Raw genomic sequence first — 23,739 nt, forward strand, 5'->3', positions numbered from 1 at the left:
TGACACATGAGCTCCTACAATTCATTTTTCAATTAACATATCCCAATAATATCCTGCACAATTCATTCTGCCTTGAGGCCCCCCCAGGCTGTAAGAGGAAATAACATTGCAATCAACATTCCAGTCTCCGCTGCCAGTAGTGGGAGCTGCCATCTGAAGTGGAAGGTGCTGGTGGATGCAGGTGGGCCCACTCTGATCCTTGGCCGTGCCTGCAACAGGACAGGTTGCCCAGAGGAATCCTAAAAGCAGCCAGATGTGGAGAGGGCTTTTTCATGCTGGTGTGGTGTGGGAAGCAGCAAACTTGCTGCAGTGAGCAGCAATGGATTTGAGAGCTGTAGAAAACACAAATGGGAGTGTCTCCAAAAGGTCTGGATGGTCTGAAGCCCCCCATGCCCATCTGAAATAATGACTAGCAGCCTCCTGGGCTGATGGCTGCTGGGCAAATGGCAATTGAAATGAAGTGAAATTGATCTCTTGGAGTTTGGCTCAGTTTCCTTCGTTCTCTTGCCTTTTTCTAATGTTTCATCCTCTTCTCCATCCATAGTGGCAGCACCCTGTACTCCCTGTGACTTGCAGAGGGAGTTCAGCCCTGCCAGGTTACATTCAGATGGCAAAACATGGATCCATAGCCCTTAAGCTCAATGTGTACCACGGCCAGATTTATTGTCTTGCATCCTCTAGCCTCCTTTTGTTATTTTGACTTTGCTAATAAACTCTAACAAGTACTCATATGTAAAAATCCCTTTTCCTTTTTACACCAGGGGAAACAAATTCCTTTACAGAAGAGAGGTCTGCAGGCTGAGGATTGCTGAGCAATAAAGGAAACATGATATGCTTAATGCTGGGTTTGATGCTTGTGAAATTCCTGCATGTGCAGTCACATCTCCTCTGTGCATCATCTGGCAAGATGCCTGGTCTGGAAACATAATGCCCTTCCAGGACATTATTTTCCATAAACCACTGTTGCTCCCTAGTGAATTTCAAGGGTTATTTCCAAGGTGTTTTTCTGTGGAAAGCAAGAGGTTTGTATTAGGAAAAAATAAATTGTAATTGGCGCAGACATAACTGTGAGTTCTCAGTGCTGGTTACGTGTCACTATAGGGCACGAAACACGATGCTGCTCTCAGGGTGAAAAAAGGAAAGTTTATTTTCTGACTCCAACATTTATAGATTTTTAAAAGTGACAGTGGATTGGAGGGTGAAAGTGCCACCTCTCCAATGACACTAGACAAACTAACAGTCTGTCAAATTTCTCCTCTGTCTCCCTGATTTTTTAAGATTTTCTAAGCCTTCTAATGTTTATATTCTTGTAAAGAACTTTCTCACACACCTTCTGTAAATAACTTATTGTTTTGCATTCTTTTATAAAAGAAGAGAAATTTGATAGACTGTTGGTTTGCCCAGTGTCATTGGAGAGGTGGCACTTTCACCCTCCAATCCACTGTCACTTTTGGAAAACTATAAATGTTGGAGTCAGAAAATAAACTTCCCATTTTTTTCACACCTTAAAAGCAGCAGTGTGTGCGCTCGTGTTGTTTCGTGTCCTATAACGACACTCCTCCTCCATAAAAGAATGCAAGACAATAAGTTATTTACAGAAAGTGTGTGAGAAAGTTTGTTACAAGAATGTGAACATTAGAATGCTTAGAAAATCTTAAAAAATCGGGGCGACAGTTATGCTGGTGCAAAACTGTGCTCAGGTTGGTGTTGCTGTAGGACACAAAAGAACACAAGCGCACACCACTGTTCTCAAGGTGAAGAAAAAGGGAAGTTTATTTTCTGACTCCAACATTTATAGCTTTCCAAGAGTGACGGTGGATTGGAGGGTGACAGTGCCACCTCTCCAATGACACTGGACAAACCAACAGTCCATCAACTTTCTCCTCCTCCATAAAGGAATGCAAAACAATGAGTTATTTACAGAAAGTGTGTGAGGAAGTTCACTACAAGAATGTCAACATCAGAAGGCCTAGAAAATCTTAAAAAATCAGGGCGACAGGTTGGAGGGCACCAGGTGCTCTCCACCTCTTCCTTTGAAATTTGATGCACTTTGGATTTATTTCCACTGGAGAACTCTTGCTAAGGGGGGAGGTGTGGCGATGAGGGGTGCACTGACCTTGTGTTTGTGGTGTTGCAGCTGACCACGGTGGCAGAGCAGTCCCGGATCCTGCAGCTGGAGGAGGAGCTGAGCCTGAGGCGCAGCGAGGTGGACGAGCTCCGGCAGTGCCTGCAGAGCTCGCAGCAGGCAGAGAGCCCCGAGCACAGCCTGGGCCTGCACTCCGAGGCCCTGAGGCTGAGGGATCAGCTGCTCTCTGCCAACAAGGAGCACCAGAAGGAGAGCAGCCAGCTGAAGGAGAAGTATGAGAAAACACTAAAGAAATACCAGCAGGAGATGGAGAAGCTGAAGTCTGTCAATGAGAAGTACTCGCAGGAGATTGTTGACCTGAAGCATAAAGTTCAGCAGGCCACTAATGAGAACATGGGGCTCATGGACAACTGGAAGTCCAAGTTGGACACGTTAGCTTCGGACCACCAGAAGTCTCTGGAGGACCTGAAAGCCACGCTCAACTCAGGCCCTGACACCCAGCACAAGGAGATTGTGGAGCTGAAGGCAGTGGTGGAGAGTATAAAGTTGGAGCACCAGCTTGAGTTGGAGAACCTGAAAGCAAAGCACGACATTGAGACAGCTGTCCATATAAAGGAGAAAGAGAGTCTCAAACTGAAGCTGCAGGAGGCTTTGGATGAAGTGGAAAAAAGCAACAACAACTGGAAAATGCAACTGGAAACCAAAAGCAGTCAGCACCTTCTTGAGCTCCAGGATGTGAAGGACAAGTGTCGAGATGCTGAGCTGAGGGTGCATGAACTGGAGAAACTTCATGGTGAATACACAGATCAGACAGAAGCAATAGCTTTCTTGAAAGAGCAGATATCTTTGGCTGAAAAGAAGATGTTGGACTATGAAACATTACAGAAAACAGAAGCCCACAGCAAACAGGAAATCCAAAGATTGCAGGAAAAAGTGCTTGTCTTAGAGAACAAGCTGCAGTCCATGGAGGCCCTGCATCCTTCTCAGCATGCAAATGTATGACTTTGGGGTCATTTTGCTGTTTATTATCACTGTTGGTAACTCCTCAGCCACTGCCTTGTGTAGTTTCCTGAGGCTTCAAATATCTGGATGTTTTTTTCTTCCACTAACAGTGTTCTTTCTGCCCTGCATCTCCAGGCTGAAGGTGTCAATCCACTCTAGAAAGCCAGTGGGACAGTGGGACAATTAGGAAAAGGAGCAAGTGGGGCCACAACTGGGTTTGGAGGCTGCTGTGGTAGCAAACCAGGGCTGTCATGGTTTGTCAGGGTGGGCTCTCATGCTGAGCAAGCATGTTTTGAGCTGGAAAACCATCATTCCTACAATGCAGTTGAATTTATTCTCTAATAAATTCCTGCAAGGGACTCAGCAGCTTTGGTGTGCTGTTGGGCAAGGCTCTTTAGGGGTTCTAGAAGGATAGAGTGGAAAAAGAGTCAGCCTTGCTCAGCACCTGGAGCAAGAGAGGTGCAGTGAGTGGCTGCACTGTGGGATGGGATGGGGCTGTGTCAACAGCAGGGCAGGGGCTCCATATCACATGTGGGAGACAGGGAAATGCTGGTGTTGAGGGTTAGAGTGGAAAAGCTGCCAGCAAGGGTCAGAATGGCACCAGGCTGGGGAAATAAAATGCCTGATTGAATATGAGACCAGGGAGGGCTGAAATAAGAGCAATCATATGGAGGGGTCAATTTACTGAAGCCTTTGTGTCTAAGTCATCTTTTTTTTGTTTGTTTGTTTGACTATTTGCCACAGGATGCATCATCCTGCCATTGTGTGTGGCACAAGGAATTGTGGCTGGTTCTGCACTGTAGTGAGCAGGGAGTGCTACTCATGGGGGACTGGGCCCCTATTTGTGTTTGGATTTTGCATGAGAAATGAGGAAAAACCCAATTTACATCCTGTGGGGATGCAGAAAATTAAAATAAGCTGTAGAATGTGCACATTTTAAGAATACTATGTTGAAATTTCAGTGGTGATGTAGTTTCTGTTCCAGACAGAGATGCCAATGAATTGAATTCAATGCCTGTGGTTAATTTCCCAACATGAGCAGCCCCATTGAAAGCAGTTGCACCTCCAGGGAGCAAAGTCAAGCCATGAATTCCATGTTGTCCAAGTCAGAACTCCACACCTTAGAAATAGGCACACTGAGGACAACAAAGGGAAAGGCCAAGGAGGAATCTCCAGCACTAATGATGTTTGAAGGGTTGCTCCAGGATGTTTCATCCAATAAGGACAGTTGGGAACAATAAGTACAGCCAGGACTCTGGGAAAAAGAGGTTGTTATTACAACATGTAACACATTATAGCCGATATTCAAACAGGAATGAATGGAAAAGAAGGAGCTGGAGCCTTGTTCCAGAGCCCTTCAGATAAATGGAAGGGCTCTGGGGGATATTGATACTGGATTAGAACCAGGGAAGTCTTGAAGTAATTATTTCAGCTATAAAAATTAAAATCAGGAGAATGTGGGAAGAAATGCATGGGTGAAAGCCTTTGAGTATCATGGGGCAAGTTCTATTTAAATTGTCTTAGTTAATTTAAAGTAACTGCAGTATTCACTGTCCAGGTTACTTTAAACAAGCAAAGGTGTCTTGTGACAGCCTTTCCTAGACCTTCAAGGGAGAGCCACAACTGCTTCCCAGCAGCAGTTAAATAGTTTTTTCCATACCAAAAGTACATCAGGAAGCATATTTCTGCTCTGGGGGTTCTCCTGCTTCTGTTTGACTTGTTCAGAGAACTGGCCTTGGGGCTCGTGACTGTGGTGGCCACAGCAGCTGCTGGCTCTGGGCATGTGCTGAGGTCCCAGCAAAGGCTGCTGGATGGGAGGAGGTGTGAAGGGCTCAGTTGTGGCCTCTGCCACAGAAAACTTGGCACTGGAAGCTCTGTAGTCTCTGGATCTTCATTGCAATATAGAAAAGAGGGTGGGGAAAAAGCAGAATCGCCTGTATGGACACGGCATTTGCTTCGTTATTATTTTTATGAATGCATTAGTTCTCTAATAAATTACTGTTTCATCAACCTTTTTATAACTTTGGGCACAGCTAGGTTCTGCAGAAGTTGAGGAACTTGCTGACTGGTAGGTGTCAAGCTGCATGCTGGAGGGCATTTGCAGTTGGGTGTTTGCTGAGATTGCCCAGAGGTGCCTGGTCTAGGGGACAGCAGCTCCTCCATCCCTGTGTGTGCAGGGCTGAACCAGAACCTGGGGGGAAAACTCGAGCTCTGTTCTCACCTGGGTGAGTCCTGCAGGTGAGCTCACCTGGGGGTTGTGTCTGGGCACTCTGGTCAGCCTCAGGAGTGCCCAGCTGGACAAGTGGCTCCTCAAAAAAACCTTTATTTCCCTCTTGGGAAGGATGTAAAACATCCTAACTTGGACATGGGATACCTTCTGCTTTGGATGGGGCTTTGTGGTTGTTAACTTCTGCTTATCTTTGGGTAAAGGGTTAGTTTATATCTTACATTTTACATTTATTCCAGATGATTGAGACTAATGATATTTCAGAAGAAAAGATAAAGATGAAGCAGACTATGGAAGGTATGAAGTTATATTATTTTTATCCTGCCCTAGTGACTTGTACACTTTCTCTTCTTCTCACTTTCTGCTCTTGCAGGGATGGCTGCATGGCAGGGGTTTAGGAGGACATTTCATCTGTCAAAATTTGCCAAATGACATTTGTTGTCTGGATTTGTTTTTTCCTTCTAATCAAGCTGAGCATATGCAGGGGTGGATGTTTTTACCTGTGTTAGATACTCTCCATGCAGATGGAGACAAATCTGGGGAAATAGGTGCATTTCCATCCCATTTTCCATCCCATGATTTTCACAGCAGGTAAAATTCAGAGCTTAATTAAATGCTATTTGCTCACAGGAGAGGAGTTATTAGATATTAATGTGACTGGCTTCAAATAATGATAGTTACTTTTTATTAAGCTCACTATAAATCAAGTCCATCGTTTTAACAAAATGTGAGACTTCACACACTCAGGAAACTTGTATAAAGTGTATTTCAACCTGAACTGCACTCAGCCCCCTCACAGAGGGTGAGCTGTAACAGAGTCTCAGCAATAGCAGAGCTGGATTCAGTGGTATTTTGTCCTATTTCCATTGCCCTCAGTTCAAGCCAGTCATTGCCCACAAGCTTGTCTGTTTTTGCAGATATGGGATTCTGTAGAACTCATGTAGGTTATACTCCATCCCTGGAAGTGCCCAGGGACAGGTTGGACAGGGCTTGGAGCAGCCTGGGATAGTGGAAGGTGTCCCTGCCCAAAGCTGGGGTGTGGAATAAGATCATCTTTAAGTTCTTTCCAAACCAAACTATTCTATGTTTCTACACCAAATTGTTTGCTGATTAACAGGTAATTCCTACCTAGTGCCTTAACTAGATCCAGCAGCCACTGCTCTGAATGGCCACTCAGTCCATGTATGCATTGTTTCCACACTGAATAAGCCCCAGAAAGATGTTCTGAAAACAATCAGGTCAGATTTGAGCCACAAAAGCATCAGACTTCAGATCTGCAGCTCTGAGCATGGAAATGCATCAGTTCCAGAAAACATGTCTTTTGAAACAGTCTCTCCTGGTCCGTGCTGTGCTCCTGACACCTTCCCAATTTGCACAAAGCATTTTCCAGCCCTCTCATCCTGGTCTTTTCATTCCCCCACAGATCTCCAGGACAAGCTGAGTAAAAGAGACAAAGAGGTGTCATCCCTGGTGACCCAGACTGAAACTCTAAGGGCCCAAGTAAGTGGTAAGTTTCCCTAATCCAGTGTTGGGGGGAATGAAATGTTTCCCTGCTTGTCCCACAGCCTGGTGTTGAACAAGAGCCCAGAGCTGAAATAGGCTGATGTAAAACATTATGCTGCTGGTTTTTTAATGGCTATTGCTGGTAAAAATTAATTCGGGAATTGAACACAAACTGCAGCAGATATTTGTGTCCTGTGAGGGAGGGTTTGGGTTTGTTTATGTGCAAAGTTAATGAAGGAGAAGTTAGTCAAGCTGGGTGTGTCCCCTTAACTACAGCCAGTCAAGAGTTAATGATACCTGTGCTTTTAGGAGTAGGAATTGGGAAAGAGCAAAAAACAGGGATATAATAAAGGACTAAGTGACCTTTCTTCTTCTGAATCCTCTGCTTCTCATAGCTTTGGAAAACAAATGCAAAACAGCAGAAAAGAAGGCTGATTCAGTGCTCAAAGAAAAGAAGAGGTTGGAAGGAGAACTGGAAGCCTTGACCAAGAAAACACATGATGCCTCAGGGCAGCTGGTCCTGATCAGCCAGGAGCTGCTCAAGAAGGAAAGGTCAGTGTGCAGGGTGTGCAGGTCTGGAGGACAGAGCTGCAGACAGGGGGAATCTGTGAATATTCATGTTCCTGAGCAGGAGACAGAGGGGCTCTGTGAATATTCTTGTTCCTTCTGGTACTGTGATGACCACCAGAGGAAATGTGGGGTTGCACTGTTGAAATCCAGCCCGCAGCTTTCCCTTTCTTTAGAGATGCTGATGTGTGAATTTGGTTGGAATTAGAGGCTGTGAATGCTCAAAAGGCACGGCCCTTTCACTGCTTGCCAGGAGCTGCAAGGCAGCTCAGAGGAGATGCTGAACAAAGTCACTACAGGCCAGCCAGGCTGGCTGCTGCCCTGCTCAAGCAGTGCCTGTGCAGTGCCAGTCTCACAGCTGGCAAAGTGGGACAAGAAAAGAGTGGTGGGAGCTAGGTCAGATTTGCTCACTGGCCTTTCTTTGGATCTGTAAGCAAAGGTGGGAGGGAGCACAGCAGGGCTCCAGTGATGTTTGGGCTCTGGGAATGTCTTCATCTCTTCCTGCTGCTGCTTGCATGTGAAAAATGCATATTTTATGATTGGCTTTTGGCAAATATTAAAATGCGTATTAGATGTGTTATGTTAGAAAGTTATGCTGTATTAATTCTCTTAAGCAGTGTGTTAAATATAGTTTTAGGTTGTACCATAATGTTAAAATAGAAACTATGCTATGTAAGGTACTTTTTAACTAGTTCAAGAAAGGGATGAGATAATCAAGAAATTCTTTGCACACAGATAACAGCAACAAGACACTAAGATCCCAAAGAGAAGAATTATTGCCTCCTTATAGTGAAGAACTGTTCTCCTTGCAGACTCTATGGAGTCTGACCATGATTTATTTACAAGATGAAGGGGGGGGGAAGTTGCCAATAACCAGAAAACACCCTTTGTTTGACAAGAATTTTTGAATCATGCATGAATATTCAACAGGCTATTGCTTTTAAGGGTTAGTCCTTTGTTAGTGAGGATCCCTTGTTTTCAAGAGGAAAGCATCCGAACATTCGTAATTCTTTGCTTTTATTGTCCTACCTCTGATTGCCCAAATTCTTACTGCTCTGATTTGTATTACTATTTTTACATCCATTTCATTACTGTTGAGCTTTTAACATTTTAAAGCAAGGAGTGACTGTTGTTTCTCACGCGTCAGGAGCCTGAACGAGCTGCGGGCGCTGCTGCTGGAGGCGAACCGGCACTCGCCGGGGCCGGAGCGCGACCTCAGCCGGGAGGTGCACAAGGCGGAGTGGAGGCTCAAGGAGCAGAAGCTCAAGGATGACATCAAGGGGCTGCGGGAGAAACTGGTTGTGCTGGTGAGGGCCCTGAAACCCGTCCTGTGTTGGATAATGCTCTTTTCCTGAGCCAGAGATGGGGTAGCTGAGAGGCATTTTTAAAAAGTTTTATTTTATTTTTAGTTTTATGAGAAGGGTGAGATAATGTAGATGTTATATTATAATTAGAAGTTAACTATTTTTTAATTACAACACACTATATATTGTGTTATTGAGGCTATTATAATTAGAAGTTAACTCATTTTTAATTACAATACACTATCAGTGTTTCTTGGTTTATTAATTTTTTCTTACATCATGCTGTAGATATTGTAATTATTTAAAACTATCTCTCGTGGGTCCCACTGCAATGTATGTTTATAGTTCTATTTTTCTAAAGTATTTTGTTTTATTTGTAGTTTGTTTTATTTGTTTTTTATTTTGTTTTATTAGTTTTTTATTTTGTTTTATTAGTTTTATATTTTGTTTCATTACGTTTTATTTGTAGCATTTATTTCCTACATTTCCCCCTCTCTCTTGGATAGAAAAAGCTTTTTTTGATGGTTTTGTTTATTGTTTGTTGTGTATGGTGAAGTATATAAGGTAACCTTATATAGCTTCTGTTTAACTTTATATAACCTTCTGTCAAACTTTAAAACCTTTTTATAAATTTATTTCCTACAATCCTGGGCACAGCCTAGGGGCTGGAGGGCTCTGTTGAGGGGAGTGGAGAGTGAGGGATCTGAGCCCTTCACTCTTGCTCCAGGTCTTTGTGTTTTCTTTTGTGCTGCTGAGCATCTGACGGGAATTCTCTTGACAGTGACTGAGCTGTGGCCTGGCTTAGCAGCACCTCATTACACAACAAAGATACCCACATGTCATTTATCACAGAATATCCCAAGTTGGAAAGGCCACAAGGATCATCCAGTCCCGCTCCTGGCCCTGCTCAGGACACCCCAACAATCACATCTGCCTGGGAGCATTGTCCAAACTCTCCTGGAGCTCTGGCAGCCTCGGGGGCCGTGCCCATTCCCTGGGCAGCCTGGGCAGTGCCAGCACCCTCTGGGGAAGAACCTTTCCCTGATACCCAGCCTAAACCTCCCCTGGCACAGCTCTGACCATTCCCTGGGTCCTGACCCGGGTCACAGGAGCAGAGGTCAGTGTGTGCCTCTCTGCTTCCCCTCGTGAGGAAGCTGTAGCCTCCTGTGTCCTTCTCCAGTGTTTTTCTGTTCACTCAGGTTTTAGATCCATGGCTAAATAGGGCTACAGTTTGTGGGAGGAACTGAAGGTGGTTCAGCTACCCCATGTGTTTTACAGATTCTCTGATCCAAGAATAAGCAGTGTCCTCAAATTCCCGTGTACTTCAACGTCCTCCAGTGGCTGAGATATGAATAATTGATTTGAAGTGCTGGGAGCAAACTGAAGCTGCTTCTGGTCACTTGATCTGAGCTGTGCTCTGCCCCCATCTGCTGCTGAAATTGCAGTGTGGTTCTAGGCATTATATGGATTTATACCTTGAGTTTCTGCAGCTCTTGGTGTGAGAATCCTTAAAGTCAGAGGGTTTGGGGAAAGCTGCAAAAGGCAGGCCTCAGAGGCAGCAGAACTGTGGTTAGAGCTAAGCAGCAGCCATGAGATTGGTCAGCAGAAAAATTATGTAAGAAGTGGAAAAGTAAGGACAAATAGAACAATGGTCTGTGTATTAACACTTGTCTAGAATAACTCCCTAAGCTGCAGAAAAGTATATCTAGGGAGATAATAGGAAGTTCTAAACTTAATAATGGAGCTCTGTGCATTGTGTTTTAAGGCTTATAAGCAGGTATTGTATTCAGAATAAGCAAGCGTTGTTTAACCAAAGGTACGTGTGCTCACGGTGGTTGGATGGAACTACTGTCAATGTGCTTTTGCTTTGTATGATTGGTTGTGGTGGTTCCAGTTGTGGGTTTCTCTGGGCCTGGATTGAAAGCACTTGAGACAGTAGTTCATGTTCAGACTCAGGTGTTTATTATTTCTTATCAGTAAAACAGTCTCACTGCTGTGAGTGTGGCAGCTTTTCATTAGAAGGCACAAAATGGCCAACAAGCTCTTGGTACAAGGTCTTTTAAGACTAAACGATTCAATTAAGAACTGACACCTAGATTATTTTTCCTTTTAACCCAATAACTGACCCCAAAGAGCCCACAATGTGTATTTTTCCACCCAATTACAAAATGCCACCCAAACCCATGAAGAAGGAGGAAGAAGCAGCATGAAGAAGAAACCCAGGATGACACCCTGTGCCCTCCATCTTGCTTCCATCCACAACATGCTAAAAATCCCAAAACCTAAATTTCTCACCAAGTGATACACCTACACTACTCTCTATAATCTATTTCACGCTCCAGTGGGTTCCAGTCTATTCTGGAGTCTAGGAAACTTTCTCCATGGATGAGGGTCAAAGTCAGTGCTCCCCTGGGGGTCAGGGCACCCCAGAGCAGACAGAGAAATATTCCCAGTGCCCTGGGTTTCCACAATTGGTCAGAAAACTTTGAAAGTGACTTGTAAAATTGAGCTCTTGGTCTGCTGACTGGGTTGTGGGTTGGTGGCATCTTCCCATTGTCATAACCACGTAATGAGACTGATGCTGGAAAAAAAACCAGCTCGAGATCCCTTCCCCAGTAGTCCCGTCCCGTTGGTGATTTGTACAGAGACCCTGGCTAGCAATGCTTGGTTTTGCTGTAACATCTCCTGTTGGGAAGGATGAAAGTTTGACAAGAAAGTCTCACAGATATGTGTGCTTAGCAGAAAGATTTTTGAATTTGGAGTCTGAAGAAGGAATAGAAATGGAAGCAAGTTTTGATACAGAAGAAAAGAATTGCTGAGCCAGTCTTACTGGATAACCAAGGAGGCAAAGGGTGTGTTAGTTAGAAGGGGTTTTTATGGCTTAGAGCAAAGGAAAACCCACCTCAAACAAGAAGATGTTTTTACCAAGCAGGAAGATGGCACAGGCAAACAAGTCAGCAAAGTTGCAAGTAGAAAAAAGGTCTCCGAATTTTCCACTGCAAGAAAACTGAAAAACAACTTCTAGCTTAAACTGTAATGTACTGACTTTTAGTGATTGGGGACTTTTAGTAACATGAATATGGTAATTACAGGAGTTATTGTAGGCTATAGATAAAAGTTAAGGTATAGATTGGTTCTACTGTATGAAGATGCTCAGCAAAGAAAAGTCTATAATGCATTGTAACCAAAACTCAGGGTGTCCAGGCCTGCCTGCAGCTGGAGCTGACAGCTGTAGGCACAGCTCTGTCACCCATGGACTGCTGTAACGTCTTGGATGGAATAAACTGCATTTTGGAGAGCTGCTGGGAGTCCCCCATCCCTCTTTTTGGCTCTTACACTCTCCCATTTTCCCTTTGCTGCCCCAGGACAAGGAGAAGGCGGCGCCGGAGCAGCGGCGGTTCTCGCTGATCGACCCCTCCTCGGAGTCCGAGGTGATCCGGCTGCAGCACCGGCTCGTCAGCACTGAGGACGTGCTGCGCAACGCCCTGGAGCAGGGACACCAGATGGAGAAGCTCATGGAAGCCATGAGGCTCTCCTCTGAGAAAACACAGGTACAACCTCAGCAAACAGGGCTGCTTAGCCCTCATCTGTGGCATTCACATTCTCTGAACGCGATTCCTTCACCCAGAAGCAGGATTGGGTGTCACATTGCGCCATGCCAGTGCTTGGGTCTCTTGTTGAACTCCCCATCCTTTGGCAGGCATGCAAAAACTCTGATGGATGGAGAGTCCAGAAAGTTCTCCCGTCTCAGACATGCAGATTTGTTCAGCTAATGCTGCTAAAATCAATAATGCTTTGAGGAAGGCAGCCAGCAGGTTGTGCCTGTGTGTGGCATTCACATTCTCTGGAAAAATTCCTTCTCAGCTTCCCAGGATTTTTCTCCTGGGAAGCTGAGAAGCCTCAGAGAAAAGGAAAACAATTCTTATCTCATTTGCCTCTCCTGTGTTGTGCTCATGTGGAATGTGTTTGGACATTGTTTACCCACAGGTGATTGTTCCATGGGATTCTGCTGTGAGTTGTTTTCACTCTTTGGCCAATCAGGGCCAAGCTGTGTCAGGACTCTGGAGAGAGTCACAAGTTTTCATTATTACCTTTTCAGCATTCAGTAATTCAGTATTCTTTAGTATAGTATAGTATTATTTAATATAATATAGTATAATAAAGTAATAAATTAGCCTTCTGATAAGATGGAGTCAGGTTCATCATTCTTCCCTCCTTTCTTTGTGTGGAGTGGGCAGCTAAGGAAGGACAGGGCAGTCTTGCCAGATTTAAGTGCTTGTAAGCAAAACCACCAGGATCTGTGTCCCTCTTCAGTAAGTGTTGTCTGTTTTCCATTGCAGACTGTTGGAAATTCTGGGTCTGCTAATGGGATTCACCAGCAGGATAAATCCCACAAGCAAGAGGTAAGTTTTGAGCAGAGTGTTATTTAAAAGAGTATCTGCTTTGTGTGGTTTCTTGCCTGCTGTGGTGGGGACAGCACTTGGCTGGGGGTAGTTCTGCCAGCACAGCTTGACTGTGTCATTGCCACAGCAAAAGCAAGAGGCTGTGCACAACTGCTGTTCCCAGGTGTGGCGGGAAGCTCACTAGAAACCCCCTGAAGCCATGGGGAAGGTGGTGGTGTGGGGCACACAGACAGGGGCAGGGCAAAGGGAGCTTCCCCACAGTCTCCTGGGTCAGTGCTGTGTGACACATCTCCTGGCAGCCCCTGCTGGAACCTGCTCAGCCTCAGCTCTCTGCTGTCCCCTTTGCATGGGTGGCATTTGTGGGACATGCTGTGCTGGCCTCCCACAGCAGACTTCATCCACACATACTGGGCAGAGCAATTGGCATTCTGCTCCACACCTCTTGCAAAAAAAGCCTCTGTGCTTCCCAAAAAAGCCTCTGCTTTTGCCTAACAAGTTCTGTTTTTTTCCAGGAGAAGCTCTGATAGAGAAGAGGTGGAAAGGATCATTTCACGCCAGTATCAGCTCCTCTGCACAGTCAGGAAAAACAACACCACATCTGGCTTTAGCACCTCCAAAAGACCACACACAGTATTTTCACTTTAAAGCAGGACAATGTTTATAATGTACTAACTGATGTAATCAGGACAATCCCAGAGTCCAGTTTTCCAAGACAGCCATTGTTCCAGGAGGGAGCAGAAAGACCTCTCTGGGTTTGGTTTCTTACTTGTATTGGTTTTGACTGTGGAATTTGTATTGTTTGAGCTGCCCTTGTCCCACCAGCTGATGTGGTTTGGATGACAGCTGCCCTAACCTGTGGCTCAAGTGTCAGTGGGACCCCACAGGAGCTGCAGAGGGATTTGCCTGTGGTGTTCAAAGCATGTGCCCACAGGCTGCACCCTTCCCACAGGGTCTGGCCCTTCCCTCCCACACACCCTGGTGTCCTGAGGACCTGCACAAGTGAGTGAGACCTGCTGGGCTGATGATGTGAGGTTTGGGGACGTGTTCCCCTCCTCCCTTTTGGAAGACATCACTGTTTTAGAGCAGAACCTGCACTTAGTTTCTGTATTATAGCATGTCATGGGAAATAATCCAATTTCAGAGGGATATTTATTTTGTTTCTTCTCCCCTGGCATTTGGGGAAGGAGCTGTGGTGGCTGCTCTGAGTTTGGGGTCAGGCACACCCTGCCTGGGTGTATTTGCCCTTTTTCCTGCAGTGGGATCTCTGAGCAGGCTGCTGGAGTCCTGTGCCATACCCATCTGTCCAGCTGGCTGCCCCTCTCTCCTGGGCGGTTCCTGGGCTCTGTTTTGAGGTGGACTGTTTGTCAGGACTCCACAGGTGCTGGATCTCAGCATTGCTGGCCTTGGAGCTCCATGCTGGGGGCACTCAGTGTAGCACAGATGCACTGAACAAAAGGTTCCCTCCTTGCCTGTCCAATTTAACAGCTCACTGTGATTGCCTGGTGCTTTCCAGAGCTGTCCTGGGCTCTCCAGTGTGATGCCCAACCCTGCTGCCCGAGATGGAGGAGGTGGAGGTGCTGCTGTGAGCCTGACTTGGATGGCTTCAGCAATCCTCTGTGCATGACCTGGGTGTGTTTGGAGCAGAGGCAATCCAAGGGCAGAGCCCACACAGCTCCTGTGTCTGTACCAGCAGAGGATCTTGTTCCTTCTCCCCAAGGCTTTACTCCAGCTTTGCACCATAGCTCCCAGGTGATAACAGGGCAGAGGAAGGTGACAACATGCTCTTAGAGGTGTGAAAGAGCCCAGCTCAGGGTCACTCTTCAGCAGCACAGGGAACAGTCACAGCAATATTTCTCCAGGCTTCTCCCAGTTAAGTGCCACCTCCTCCAGTCTTCTGCTATGATGGGACATCTGTGAAAGGACAAGATGGGAGAGGAGATCTGAGCCAGACCCCCAGCAGGTGAACATGAGGGCACATCAGCTCTGTTGCTTTTTGCCCTGATTTCCCACAAAGTTGTGTCACTTTTTCTTACTGGGTTGCCAGACTCCTGCTTCTCTTAAGGATGGGCAGCCAGAAGCAGCCTGGGAAAGACCTGAGCTTCAGGACTGTGATTTTGCCATGAGGAGGATGACACCTGATGCAGGATTGGTGATCTCCTGTCCTTCAGAGGAGGATGGGAGAGGAAGGGGAAGTAAAACAGGTCAGAAATCACAGCAGAAATCTGCTCGTGGTAGCAGGAGGCAGAGCATGGGATTGAACTGGCTGGAAATAATTCATGTACAATTCCATCCTGCCTTGTAGAAGAGTTTCTTCAGCTCTTACAAATCACCAGGAAGATTGCTACATCTCTGCCTAGCTCTGGGATTTTCCCAGGGGATTGTAGGAGTGGTCTCCAAAACCCTCCTGACTGAGTATTCATCTTCTATGTGATTTTGGAAAGTCCCAGAGGGAGGTTTTGTTTGTTACAGCCCTCAATAGTGAATACCTCACTGCTGGTTTTAAGAATTTAGGGCTGATGTTTCCCAAAATGACTCTGCTGGTCCCTGAGGATCAGCAGGAGCTGTTGGCACTGCTTGGCTCTCTGTGCAGGCTCTGTGTCACTGTGTTGCAGGGCTGAGGGTTGAAGCCCCTCTGGGGTGCAGTCCATGGGAGCTGCTCCCAGCCAGGACCATCCACAGTGCCAGCAGGATATTTGTGTGCTCATGTGGGCTTCAGCTCAGCCCTGTGTAAGGGATTGCACTCACTCACTTCCTCCCTCTCCCAAACTAGCACAGGCTTCCTTCCCCAGGGCACCAGCCTCTGGCTGCCCTCCCGAGGTGGTGAGAGACCACACTAGGGACAAACTTGGAAAGGACAAGGGGGAGATTCCCCATCCCCTCTATTTATTTGTAAGTTTAAGTGCTATTTTTACCTATGTGGTGGTGTATAAAGTGCTTCACAATCCTTGGTCCTGCTGGCTTGGTTCTTTGGGAGACTTTGGGGCCCTGGAGCAGCAGTGATGTCCCCTTGTCCTGTTGTTGATCCGGGCTGGTTCCTGTTTGTGCCTTCACTCCCCCTTTGGCTTCAGCCTTGCTCTTACCTCGATCCCTGGGAGCTGCTAAGGGAGGGCTGTGCTTTCCCCAGCCTTTCTCCCAGCCTGAGAGTGCCATGCTGCTTTTCCAGCTGCAGGTGGGTCCCGAGCAGGGGGGCAGGGTGGGGAGCAGGGGGTGTCACAGCTGGGCTCCGAGGGAAGGAGCAGCCCTGACAGTCAGTGGTGCTGTTCTGCTGAGAGCTGAGCCCTTATCCACTGCAAAAACAGCCTTTGGGTGGAGACTACTTAGTATGGAGTGATTTCTTCTCTATTTCTCAAGACCAAAGGGGAAAAGAATGAGTCTTGCTTGGGAATGTCAGCTTTATCCCTCCTGCAGCATCCAGAGAGCTGGAGCAAGGGCAGCACCGTGCTGTGCCCTGTGGAATGATGGTGCCAAGCTGCCTGGGTGTCACAGCTCTGGAATGACAGGTGCCAAGCTGCCAGCCAAGGCCTTACAGCCCCTGCCTCCCCCCAGCCACCAGCAGCTCCTCTGACTTGCAGTAGAGATGCATAAGGGTTTCATTAAACAAAACAATGCAAATGGCACTGTAAAAGTCTTAATGAAAATTCCAATACTCCGTTATTCAGCAGCTTTAGCAGCTCAGCACTATCTGTAGGGAGTTATTAATACACTAAGATCCTATAGGCCTCCTGTAAGTTACCAGAAAAAAGATGATACTAGATGTATAAATGGATGATAACCTTTTACCCATACAGTATGTATTACAATTTTGTAGCTTAGTCATTTTTTGGCTATCAGATTTTGTTAGTATGATACAAAAAAAAAAAAAAGACAAAAAAATGTTTGACTGCTAATGTCTATTTTGTTATTTGATTCATTTTCTTCCTCTGTACAAAAGATGTACAAATCTGTCTGTGTAACTCCTCCACATCTGTATTCATGTACCATCCCCCTTGTCCTGGCTTGCTGGTGTGGTGAGCTCCTACTAAACAATAAACTCTGTGGCTGAAGTTGGGCATCCTGGGGCTGCTGGGGCGTGTTCAGGGTGTTCTGCAGAGCACAAAGTGTCATGAGCTGGAAGGGGCTGGGGCCATGGGGCTGTGGCACTGCTCCCCCTGCCCTGGGCCCCAGCAGTGACCTTGAGCCATCTGTGGTTGGGCTCTGCAATGGCTGGGAGGCTGCAGAGCTGTCCTGGGGAGGAGCTGAGCTGGACACAGGGGTGTTTGCTCTTGTGCACCCCATGCCAGAGGTGGGGACAGGAAGCCCAGCACCATCTCCTGGCTGGGCAGCTCCTGCCATCGAGTATCTCCCAAGCCTCAGAGTTGTGCTGTTTATCAATCCATGATTATTTTCTGTCTCATTGTCTCCCCAGTCCCTCACTGAATTATCCACGATGCCCTGAGGTGAGGAGTGTTGCAGGTGCTGTGCCAGACCCACCTCCCCGCGCCTCAGCGCTGATCCACGTGTGTTTGAGCAGTGCCACCTTCATTTTGCACAGACTGTGACTGGGTCATCCTCATCTACCACAGCCCTCCAGAGCACATGGAAATGGGGATGGCAGTGAACCAGCCCAGGGGCTGCCACACCCCTGCCTCTCTTGTCCCTTGTTCCCCCCATGTCCATGTGGATGCTCTGAGCATCACAGAGTGATGCTGTCCCCCTGAGGCAGGACTGGATGGATTTATGCCAGGGCTTGGTGGTTTTTTCATGGTACAACATCTCAGTTAGGAAGTTCCTTGACTGCCTGTGGCCTGTGCCCTGGCTCAGCACTGCCCATATAGCAAGGGAACATCCATCTCCTCCTGCCATGTTTTTCTGCATCCAGGGGCTGTAGTTCCTTTCTAGAAAACTGCTTAAGATATAGGGAAAAACTGGAATGATTTTCCCCTTGCTCCCTGGCTCCTGCTTTTCCTGGATTTAAAATTCTCCCCTACCAAGATTACCTGAAAGTTTTAAATTCTTTTCAAGAGCAGCTGAGGTTTGCAGTGCTGGTTTTATTCCAGAGCAAAGCCCCAAGAAAATTACAGGTACCTGATGTCAACACCATGAAACCTGTCCATGCAGCCTTATCCCAGAGCTGTCACAGAGTCTGTGCAGATATCCCTGATATCCCCTGATTCTTTTCTTTTTCAAGGTGGGTAAGACACTCTTGTGTCTCCAGGAGCTCCCTGACCCTGTGCAGTGCAGGGTCTTGGCACTGAAAGGGTTAAAAGCACTGTGCCTAGGCATACTTGGGAAAGCATAAAATACCTGGTAACCAGTATAGGAGCTACCAAATTTTAGTCACAAGCCAGAGACCCAGGATGAAACATGGCAAGAAACAGGCAACAGAACTTTCAGAAATGAAGGGCAGAGCTTGCTGAAGCCAGTGAGCAAATCACTGAAACAGCCAACAAGAGACTGCACACGTCTAGAGGAGAGAAGTGGAAAGGGCACAGTGATGAGGACGTCCAGTCTTCATCAGAAAGGACCATTGAGGAATGTCACAATACAACAGGACATGAACGATACACACTGAGATGTCTAAGGCAAAAAAGGTACATTTATTTCTGGACTTTGATATTTATAGAATTCTAAAAGTGACCATGGATTGGAGGATGAAATTGCCACCTCTCCAACCACACTGGTTAAAATAACAGTCTATCAATTCTCTCCTCCTCCAGAAAGGAATGTGAAACAATCATTAATTACATGAAAAGTGTGTGAGAAACAGTCACTGACAGATTTTATGAAAATCCTTTTGCTAGATTTTTCTCCTGAGAAGCTGAGAAGCCTCAGAAAAGAAATGTAAACAATAATTATCTGATGGCTGTGGGATGTGGTCTGGAGATAGTTCACCAACAGGTGCATCTTTGATTGGTCTCACGTGGATTGTTTTTACTTGATGACCGATCATGGTCCAGCTGTGTTGGTCACAAGACTTTATTATTCATTCTTTTCTAGCTTTTTGATGTCTCCTTTCTCTAATTAGTCTAGTTTTAGTATATCATTTTCTTGTAATATAACATATACCATAAAATAATAAATCAGCTTCCTGAAACATGGAGTCAAGATTCCCATCTCTTCCCTCGTCCTGGGGACCCTCAAACACCGTCACAAAACACCACTACAAAAATGTAAACATCAGAAGGCTTAGAAGAACTTTAGAAGAACAGGGTGACAGAGGAAGACACGGGGCCTTCCTCAGTGCATCCACCCTGGTGCCCTGTGCTGCTCTCTGTGTGTGCTGAAGACAATGAGGGTCCCTTTGAGCAGAGCTCTGGGGTTCCATGGCTCCACAGCACCACGCCGCGAGGTCACAATGCTCTGAGTGGGTGCCCAGCTCTGTGTGTCTGTCCCGGCTGCCCTGGCAGCACCCAGCAGAGGTGCCCGAGCCTCCCCAGGCAGCTCAGGCTGGGGGCAGCGAGTGCCGCGGAGCCGAGGCCGGGCGGGCGCTCGGGGCCATGTCGGGCGTGCACTACAAGTTCTCCTCCAAGCTGGGCTATGATGTGGTCACATTTCATGGCCACAGCATCTCCCTGGCTGACCTCAAGCGCCAGATCATGGCCCGTGAGAGGCTCAAGGTGGCCAATTGTGACCTGCAGATCCTCAAAGCTGAGACCAGTGAGGGTGAGTGGGGCCCAGGCCCCAGGGCCACCCAGGTGTCACTGACATATTTCATGAAAATCCTTTTGCTAGGATTGTTCTCCTGAGAAGCTGAGAGGCCTCAGAAACAAAATGTAAACAATAATTATCTGAGTGATTGGAATGTGGTTTGGAGGTTGCTTACCAAGAGGTGCATCTTTGATTGGTCTCATGTGAATTGTTTCTGCTTGATGGCCAATCACAGGTCCACATGTGTTGAGACTCTGGTCAGTCACAAGATTTTATTATTCTTTCGTTTTCTAGCCTTCTGATGAAATCCTTTCTCTCTATTCTTTAGTATACTTTTAGTATATAATTTTCTTTTAATATAATATATATCATAAAATAATAAATCAGCCTTCTGAAACACGGAGTCAAGATTCTCATCTCCTCCCTCACCCTGGGGACCCTCAAACACCATCACACCCAGGGGCAGTGGCACAGATCAGCCATGCAGTGCCACAGGCTGTGGGAGCCCTGCTCTGCCCCGGGGTAGGAAAGCACAGTGGTGCATACAAAACTGTCTTTTACAGCTCTGAAGGGATTCTGTGATGTGCCATCCAATTCCATGTCCATATCCATTCTTCCCAACTGACTCACACTTGTTCTGCATTTCTGCTGTTCTCAGAATACTCTGATGATGCACAGATCCCAAAGAACGTCTCAGTGATTGTGAAGAGGGTCCCAGCTCGAGCCACGTGAGTACCCATGAAGCTCTGGATTCCCTGGGAGGGATCTCAGGCTGTGAACTTCTTTTCTGGGTATGGGTTTGCAGAGGCACTTGGACTGCATCTGGTCAAAGCTGCTGCTAATTTCCTTTCTCATGGGGTAGATTTTAATGTGTCTGCTCCAAAGCAGACTCACACTGTTAGGTTTGAGGGGACATGGGGTTCAAACTCTAACACTGGTAAATCCTATGGTGATTCTTGGTTTTGTTCTTGGGATGATTGGGCTGAGAGCCAACTCACAGATCCTGTTTCCTCCGCATGAGGAGATTTCAGATTGTATATGTTTGTTTTAGTGGCTTTGTAGTAATGACAGGTACACACTGTAACAATTACATATTATTAGAAATAAACTTTTAATGTGCTCCCATCTGAGAAGAGTCTGGTTATCAGTATTTGACTATTTCTTGCACTGGGGAAGGTGGGTTTGGGAACTGTAGGGTATCTGGCAGGTATCGTGCACCCCAAATTTGGGGCTTTTACACCCTGTCTATAGAAGAGAGACTAAGAATTCTGGAGGCCTCAGTGTTGTGCTTCCAAACATGGCTTTGGTTTGGGGTTAATGCAGATATGGATACTTCATGCTGGCCTGTCACAGCATCCTCCCCTTTGGGCTGGATGGCTGTCCCCCGGTGTGGTGGTGCTGCCCTGCAGTGGGAGGATGGATGCTGGCAGTGCTCAGACCCCATCAGCTCCTCTGTGTGATGACAATGGCTGTGCAGCTGCAGTGATGGCAGCTTCCCAGGCAGAGGAGCTTTCTGTCCCTCCAGCTGGAAACACGGCAGAAATACCTGGCAGAGTGGCTGATGTGTGGGAGGGATGAGGATCTGCACTCACAGGGGTTGTGTGTCTGATTCCTGAGCACCTGAATCAGACACAGATCACTGAGTGCATGGAATCTCAGCAAGTTTGCAATGTAATAAATAGTTCCCAAAATACTGTTGCATTTTCAAGATCACCTGAAAGGAAATTCTGCCAATTAAGACTCTTTTTTTTTCCCCCCACAGAGCTCCTAAATTGCACCAACCCCTAGGAAAGGCTTCCAGGTGACCTTTCTACCAGTATTTGTAGTCACTGTAGCATCTGTAAGACACTGGGCACTTCGGCCCTGTCGTGCTTAAGGATGGCAGAGATGTGAGCACAGGGCTCCCACAGAGAAACTCCATTCTGGAGATGGAGCTGCTGCCAGTTCTGGTATTGCTTTGGCAGAGGAGGGATCATTTTTCACTGAAAGAAACCTGCACTCCTGAGCATTGACAATGTCACTGTTCTGGCTAAGAAACTACACTCCTGTGTAAATGGTGACAATAGAAATGAGATTTTGGGGGCTTTAGTTGCATTGGAGGTACCAAGAGAGAAGAGTTTATGAAGACAAATAAAGTCCCACATTCACTCAACTATGAGAACATAATGCTTTGAGGTTCAGGTGTTCTTGTCGGTTTTCACTGCTTGATGCTGGGTCCAAGTGCTTCATTTGAAGTTCTGATCACCTCTGTTTCTTCTGCCAGGAGCCAAAATGAGCCAGTGAGGGGAACATCCAAGGCAGTACGTAAAACCCCAGCCTCACACTTCTTCCTACACACTGCACTTCATGCCAAACAGTGCAGCCTTGCATTAATTTTCTGGAGATTGAACCTGAACATGGTTTAATTATTTTGTGAACAGATTTCTGACTCTTCTGCCCCTCTTTCTCTGGCCCAGCTCATTAAGGTACAGAGATATTGTTTGTCAAATACTTGAAAAAAAACCATTTGCTTAGTCTTTTTAAACCTTATACTGTGATCTACAGCTGAATAATTGCGGTAATGTGATCAAAACTGTATTTTTAATAACTTAAGGTGTTTATTGTAAGTTTAAAATGCATGAATGTTGTGATGCTATCACAGAAAGAGAAGTTCCCAGGTTGGGAAGAGGAAAGGGGAGCACCTTATCAGCCCCAACATAATCTTGCAGCATTATTTCTTTTCAAGACCCAAAGCAGCAGCACTTCAGCACCTGTTTCCCATTTTGTATCATCAGTTTTGCACTGGAAACTAACAGTTTGTGTTGTACAAATGTGTACAGAAGAACTGAACTGGCTGTAAGTTATGGACATTTCAGGGAGATTTGCAGCAGCCAAAACAAACATTTCTGGAACAAGAACACTTGTGAGGCTTGAGTTTTGAATTTTTGGCCATGACAGCTATAGATCTATTCTTTGGCTGCACTTGTTCACAAATTGGGGTCTGGGGACAGTGGATAACACAATCTCCTTCGTTTGATTGCAGACGTGTAAATGATTTTGGTATCATTATTACTTTGTAAAAAGTGCCATATTTGAATCTGGGTCTATTCCTAGGCATGTTTTGGTGGGGTTTGGTTGTGTTTTGTAAACCATTTGGGTTCAAACACACTGGTGAAGTGTCTGTACATTTCTCTGTAAATGTTGATGGAAATGATTCCAGAGAGGTAGATCTGGATATTGTTCCTGTACAGGAAAACACTGTCAATGAAACACCCATTTATTAAATCTCTGAACTGGTTGCTTTTGTGAAGGAATACCTGTGAAAGCAAAACCTCCAGAGGCTGATCTCTCCTAGGCTGCGTGGAGGCTGTTGTCTCTGCCTGTGGAGGCTCAAACGTGTTCTTCATGTGTATGCCCAACCCTCCCCTGTCACACAGACCCCAAATCTGGCTGAGGCCAATGCTGCAGAAGAGGACAAGATCAAAGCCATGATGATCCAGTCCTGCCGTTACTATGAGCCCCTCAAGTAAGTGTTGGTAATGTCAGATCTGGTCTTGGAAGAACATTGAATAATCAGGTTTATCTCTGACAAGGGATCTGTTCTGACAAGGGACACACATTCCTACCTTCCTCTTTTTTTACCCCCAAAAACTTGCAGTGACCTGAAGCCACCCTTGGGTCCTGTTCCATCATCATCTACCAGCCCTGTTCCCAGGCTTAAAAGGAGCTCAGGAATTCCCATGAGTTTTATGGTGGAGGTGAAGGACCCCAACACAAAGGGAGCAATGCTTACTCCCAGTGGGAAATATGCCATCCCAATTATTAATTTGTAAGTATGGATTTAATTGCACTGACCAAAAGTGACCAAGAGAAGCCATGGGGAAATGTCTGAGTGGCAAAGCCACCCCATTGGCCACCACCTGTCCCTTGGGGCAGGGAGTGTTGCCACCATAGCTGATCCATCCCAGAGGTCACCCAAAAATCCCAGATTCTGTAAGCAAGGAAATAACAACTGCAGGACAAGAACAGGACAAATCCATT

The 23,739-nt window shown here is 46.3% G+C and overlaps 1 protein-coding gene across 2 annotated transcripts in view; it reads left to right on the forward strand.

Moving 5' to 3' along the window:
- The window catches only part of CLIP2 (CAP-Gly domain containing linker protein 2), a 78,969-nt gene extending 61,834 nt beyond the window's left edge, over positions 1-17,135 (forward strand). For both annotated transcript variants that reach the window (XM_030962502.1, XM_030962500.1), the window contains 8 exons: positions 2,138-3,082; positions 5,555-5,612; positions 6,739-6,822; positions 7,214-7,370; positions 8,533-8,692; positions 12,055-12,240; positions 13,030-13,092; positions 13,605-17,135. In XM_030962502.1, coding sequence (XP_030818362.1) covers positions 2,138-3,082; positions 5,555-5,612; positions 6,739-6,822; positions 7,214-7,370; positions 8,533-8,692; positions 12,055-12,240; positions 13,030-13,092; positions 13,605-13,616 — 1,665 coding nt within the window. In that variant the 3' untranslated portion in view covers positions 13,617-17,135. The remainder of the gene's footprint in view (positions 1-2,137; positions 3,083-5,554; positions 5,613-6,738; positions 6,823-7,213; positions 7,371-8,532; positions 8,693-12,054; positions 12,241-13,029; positions 13,093-13,604) is intronic.
- Positions 17,136-23,739: the final 6,604 nt, after the last annotated feature.

The sequence above is a fragment of the Camarhynchus parvulus genome, chromosome 19 (genome assembly GCF_901933205.1).
Source record: "Camarhynchus parvulus chromosome 19, STF_HiC, whole genome shotgun sequence".
Classification (NCBI taxonomy): domain Eukaryota; kingdom Metazoa; phylum Chordata; class Aves; order Passeriformes; family Thraupidae; genus Camarhynchus; species Camarhynchus parvulus.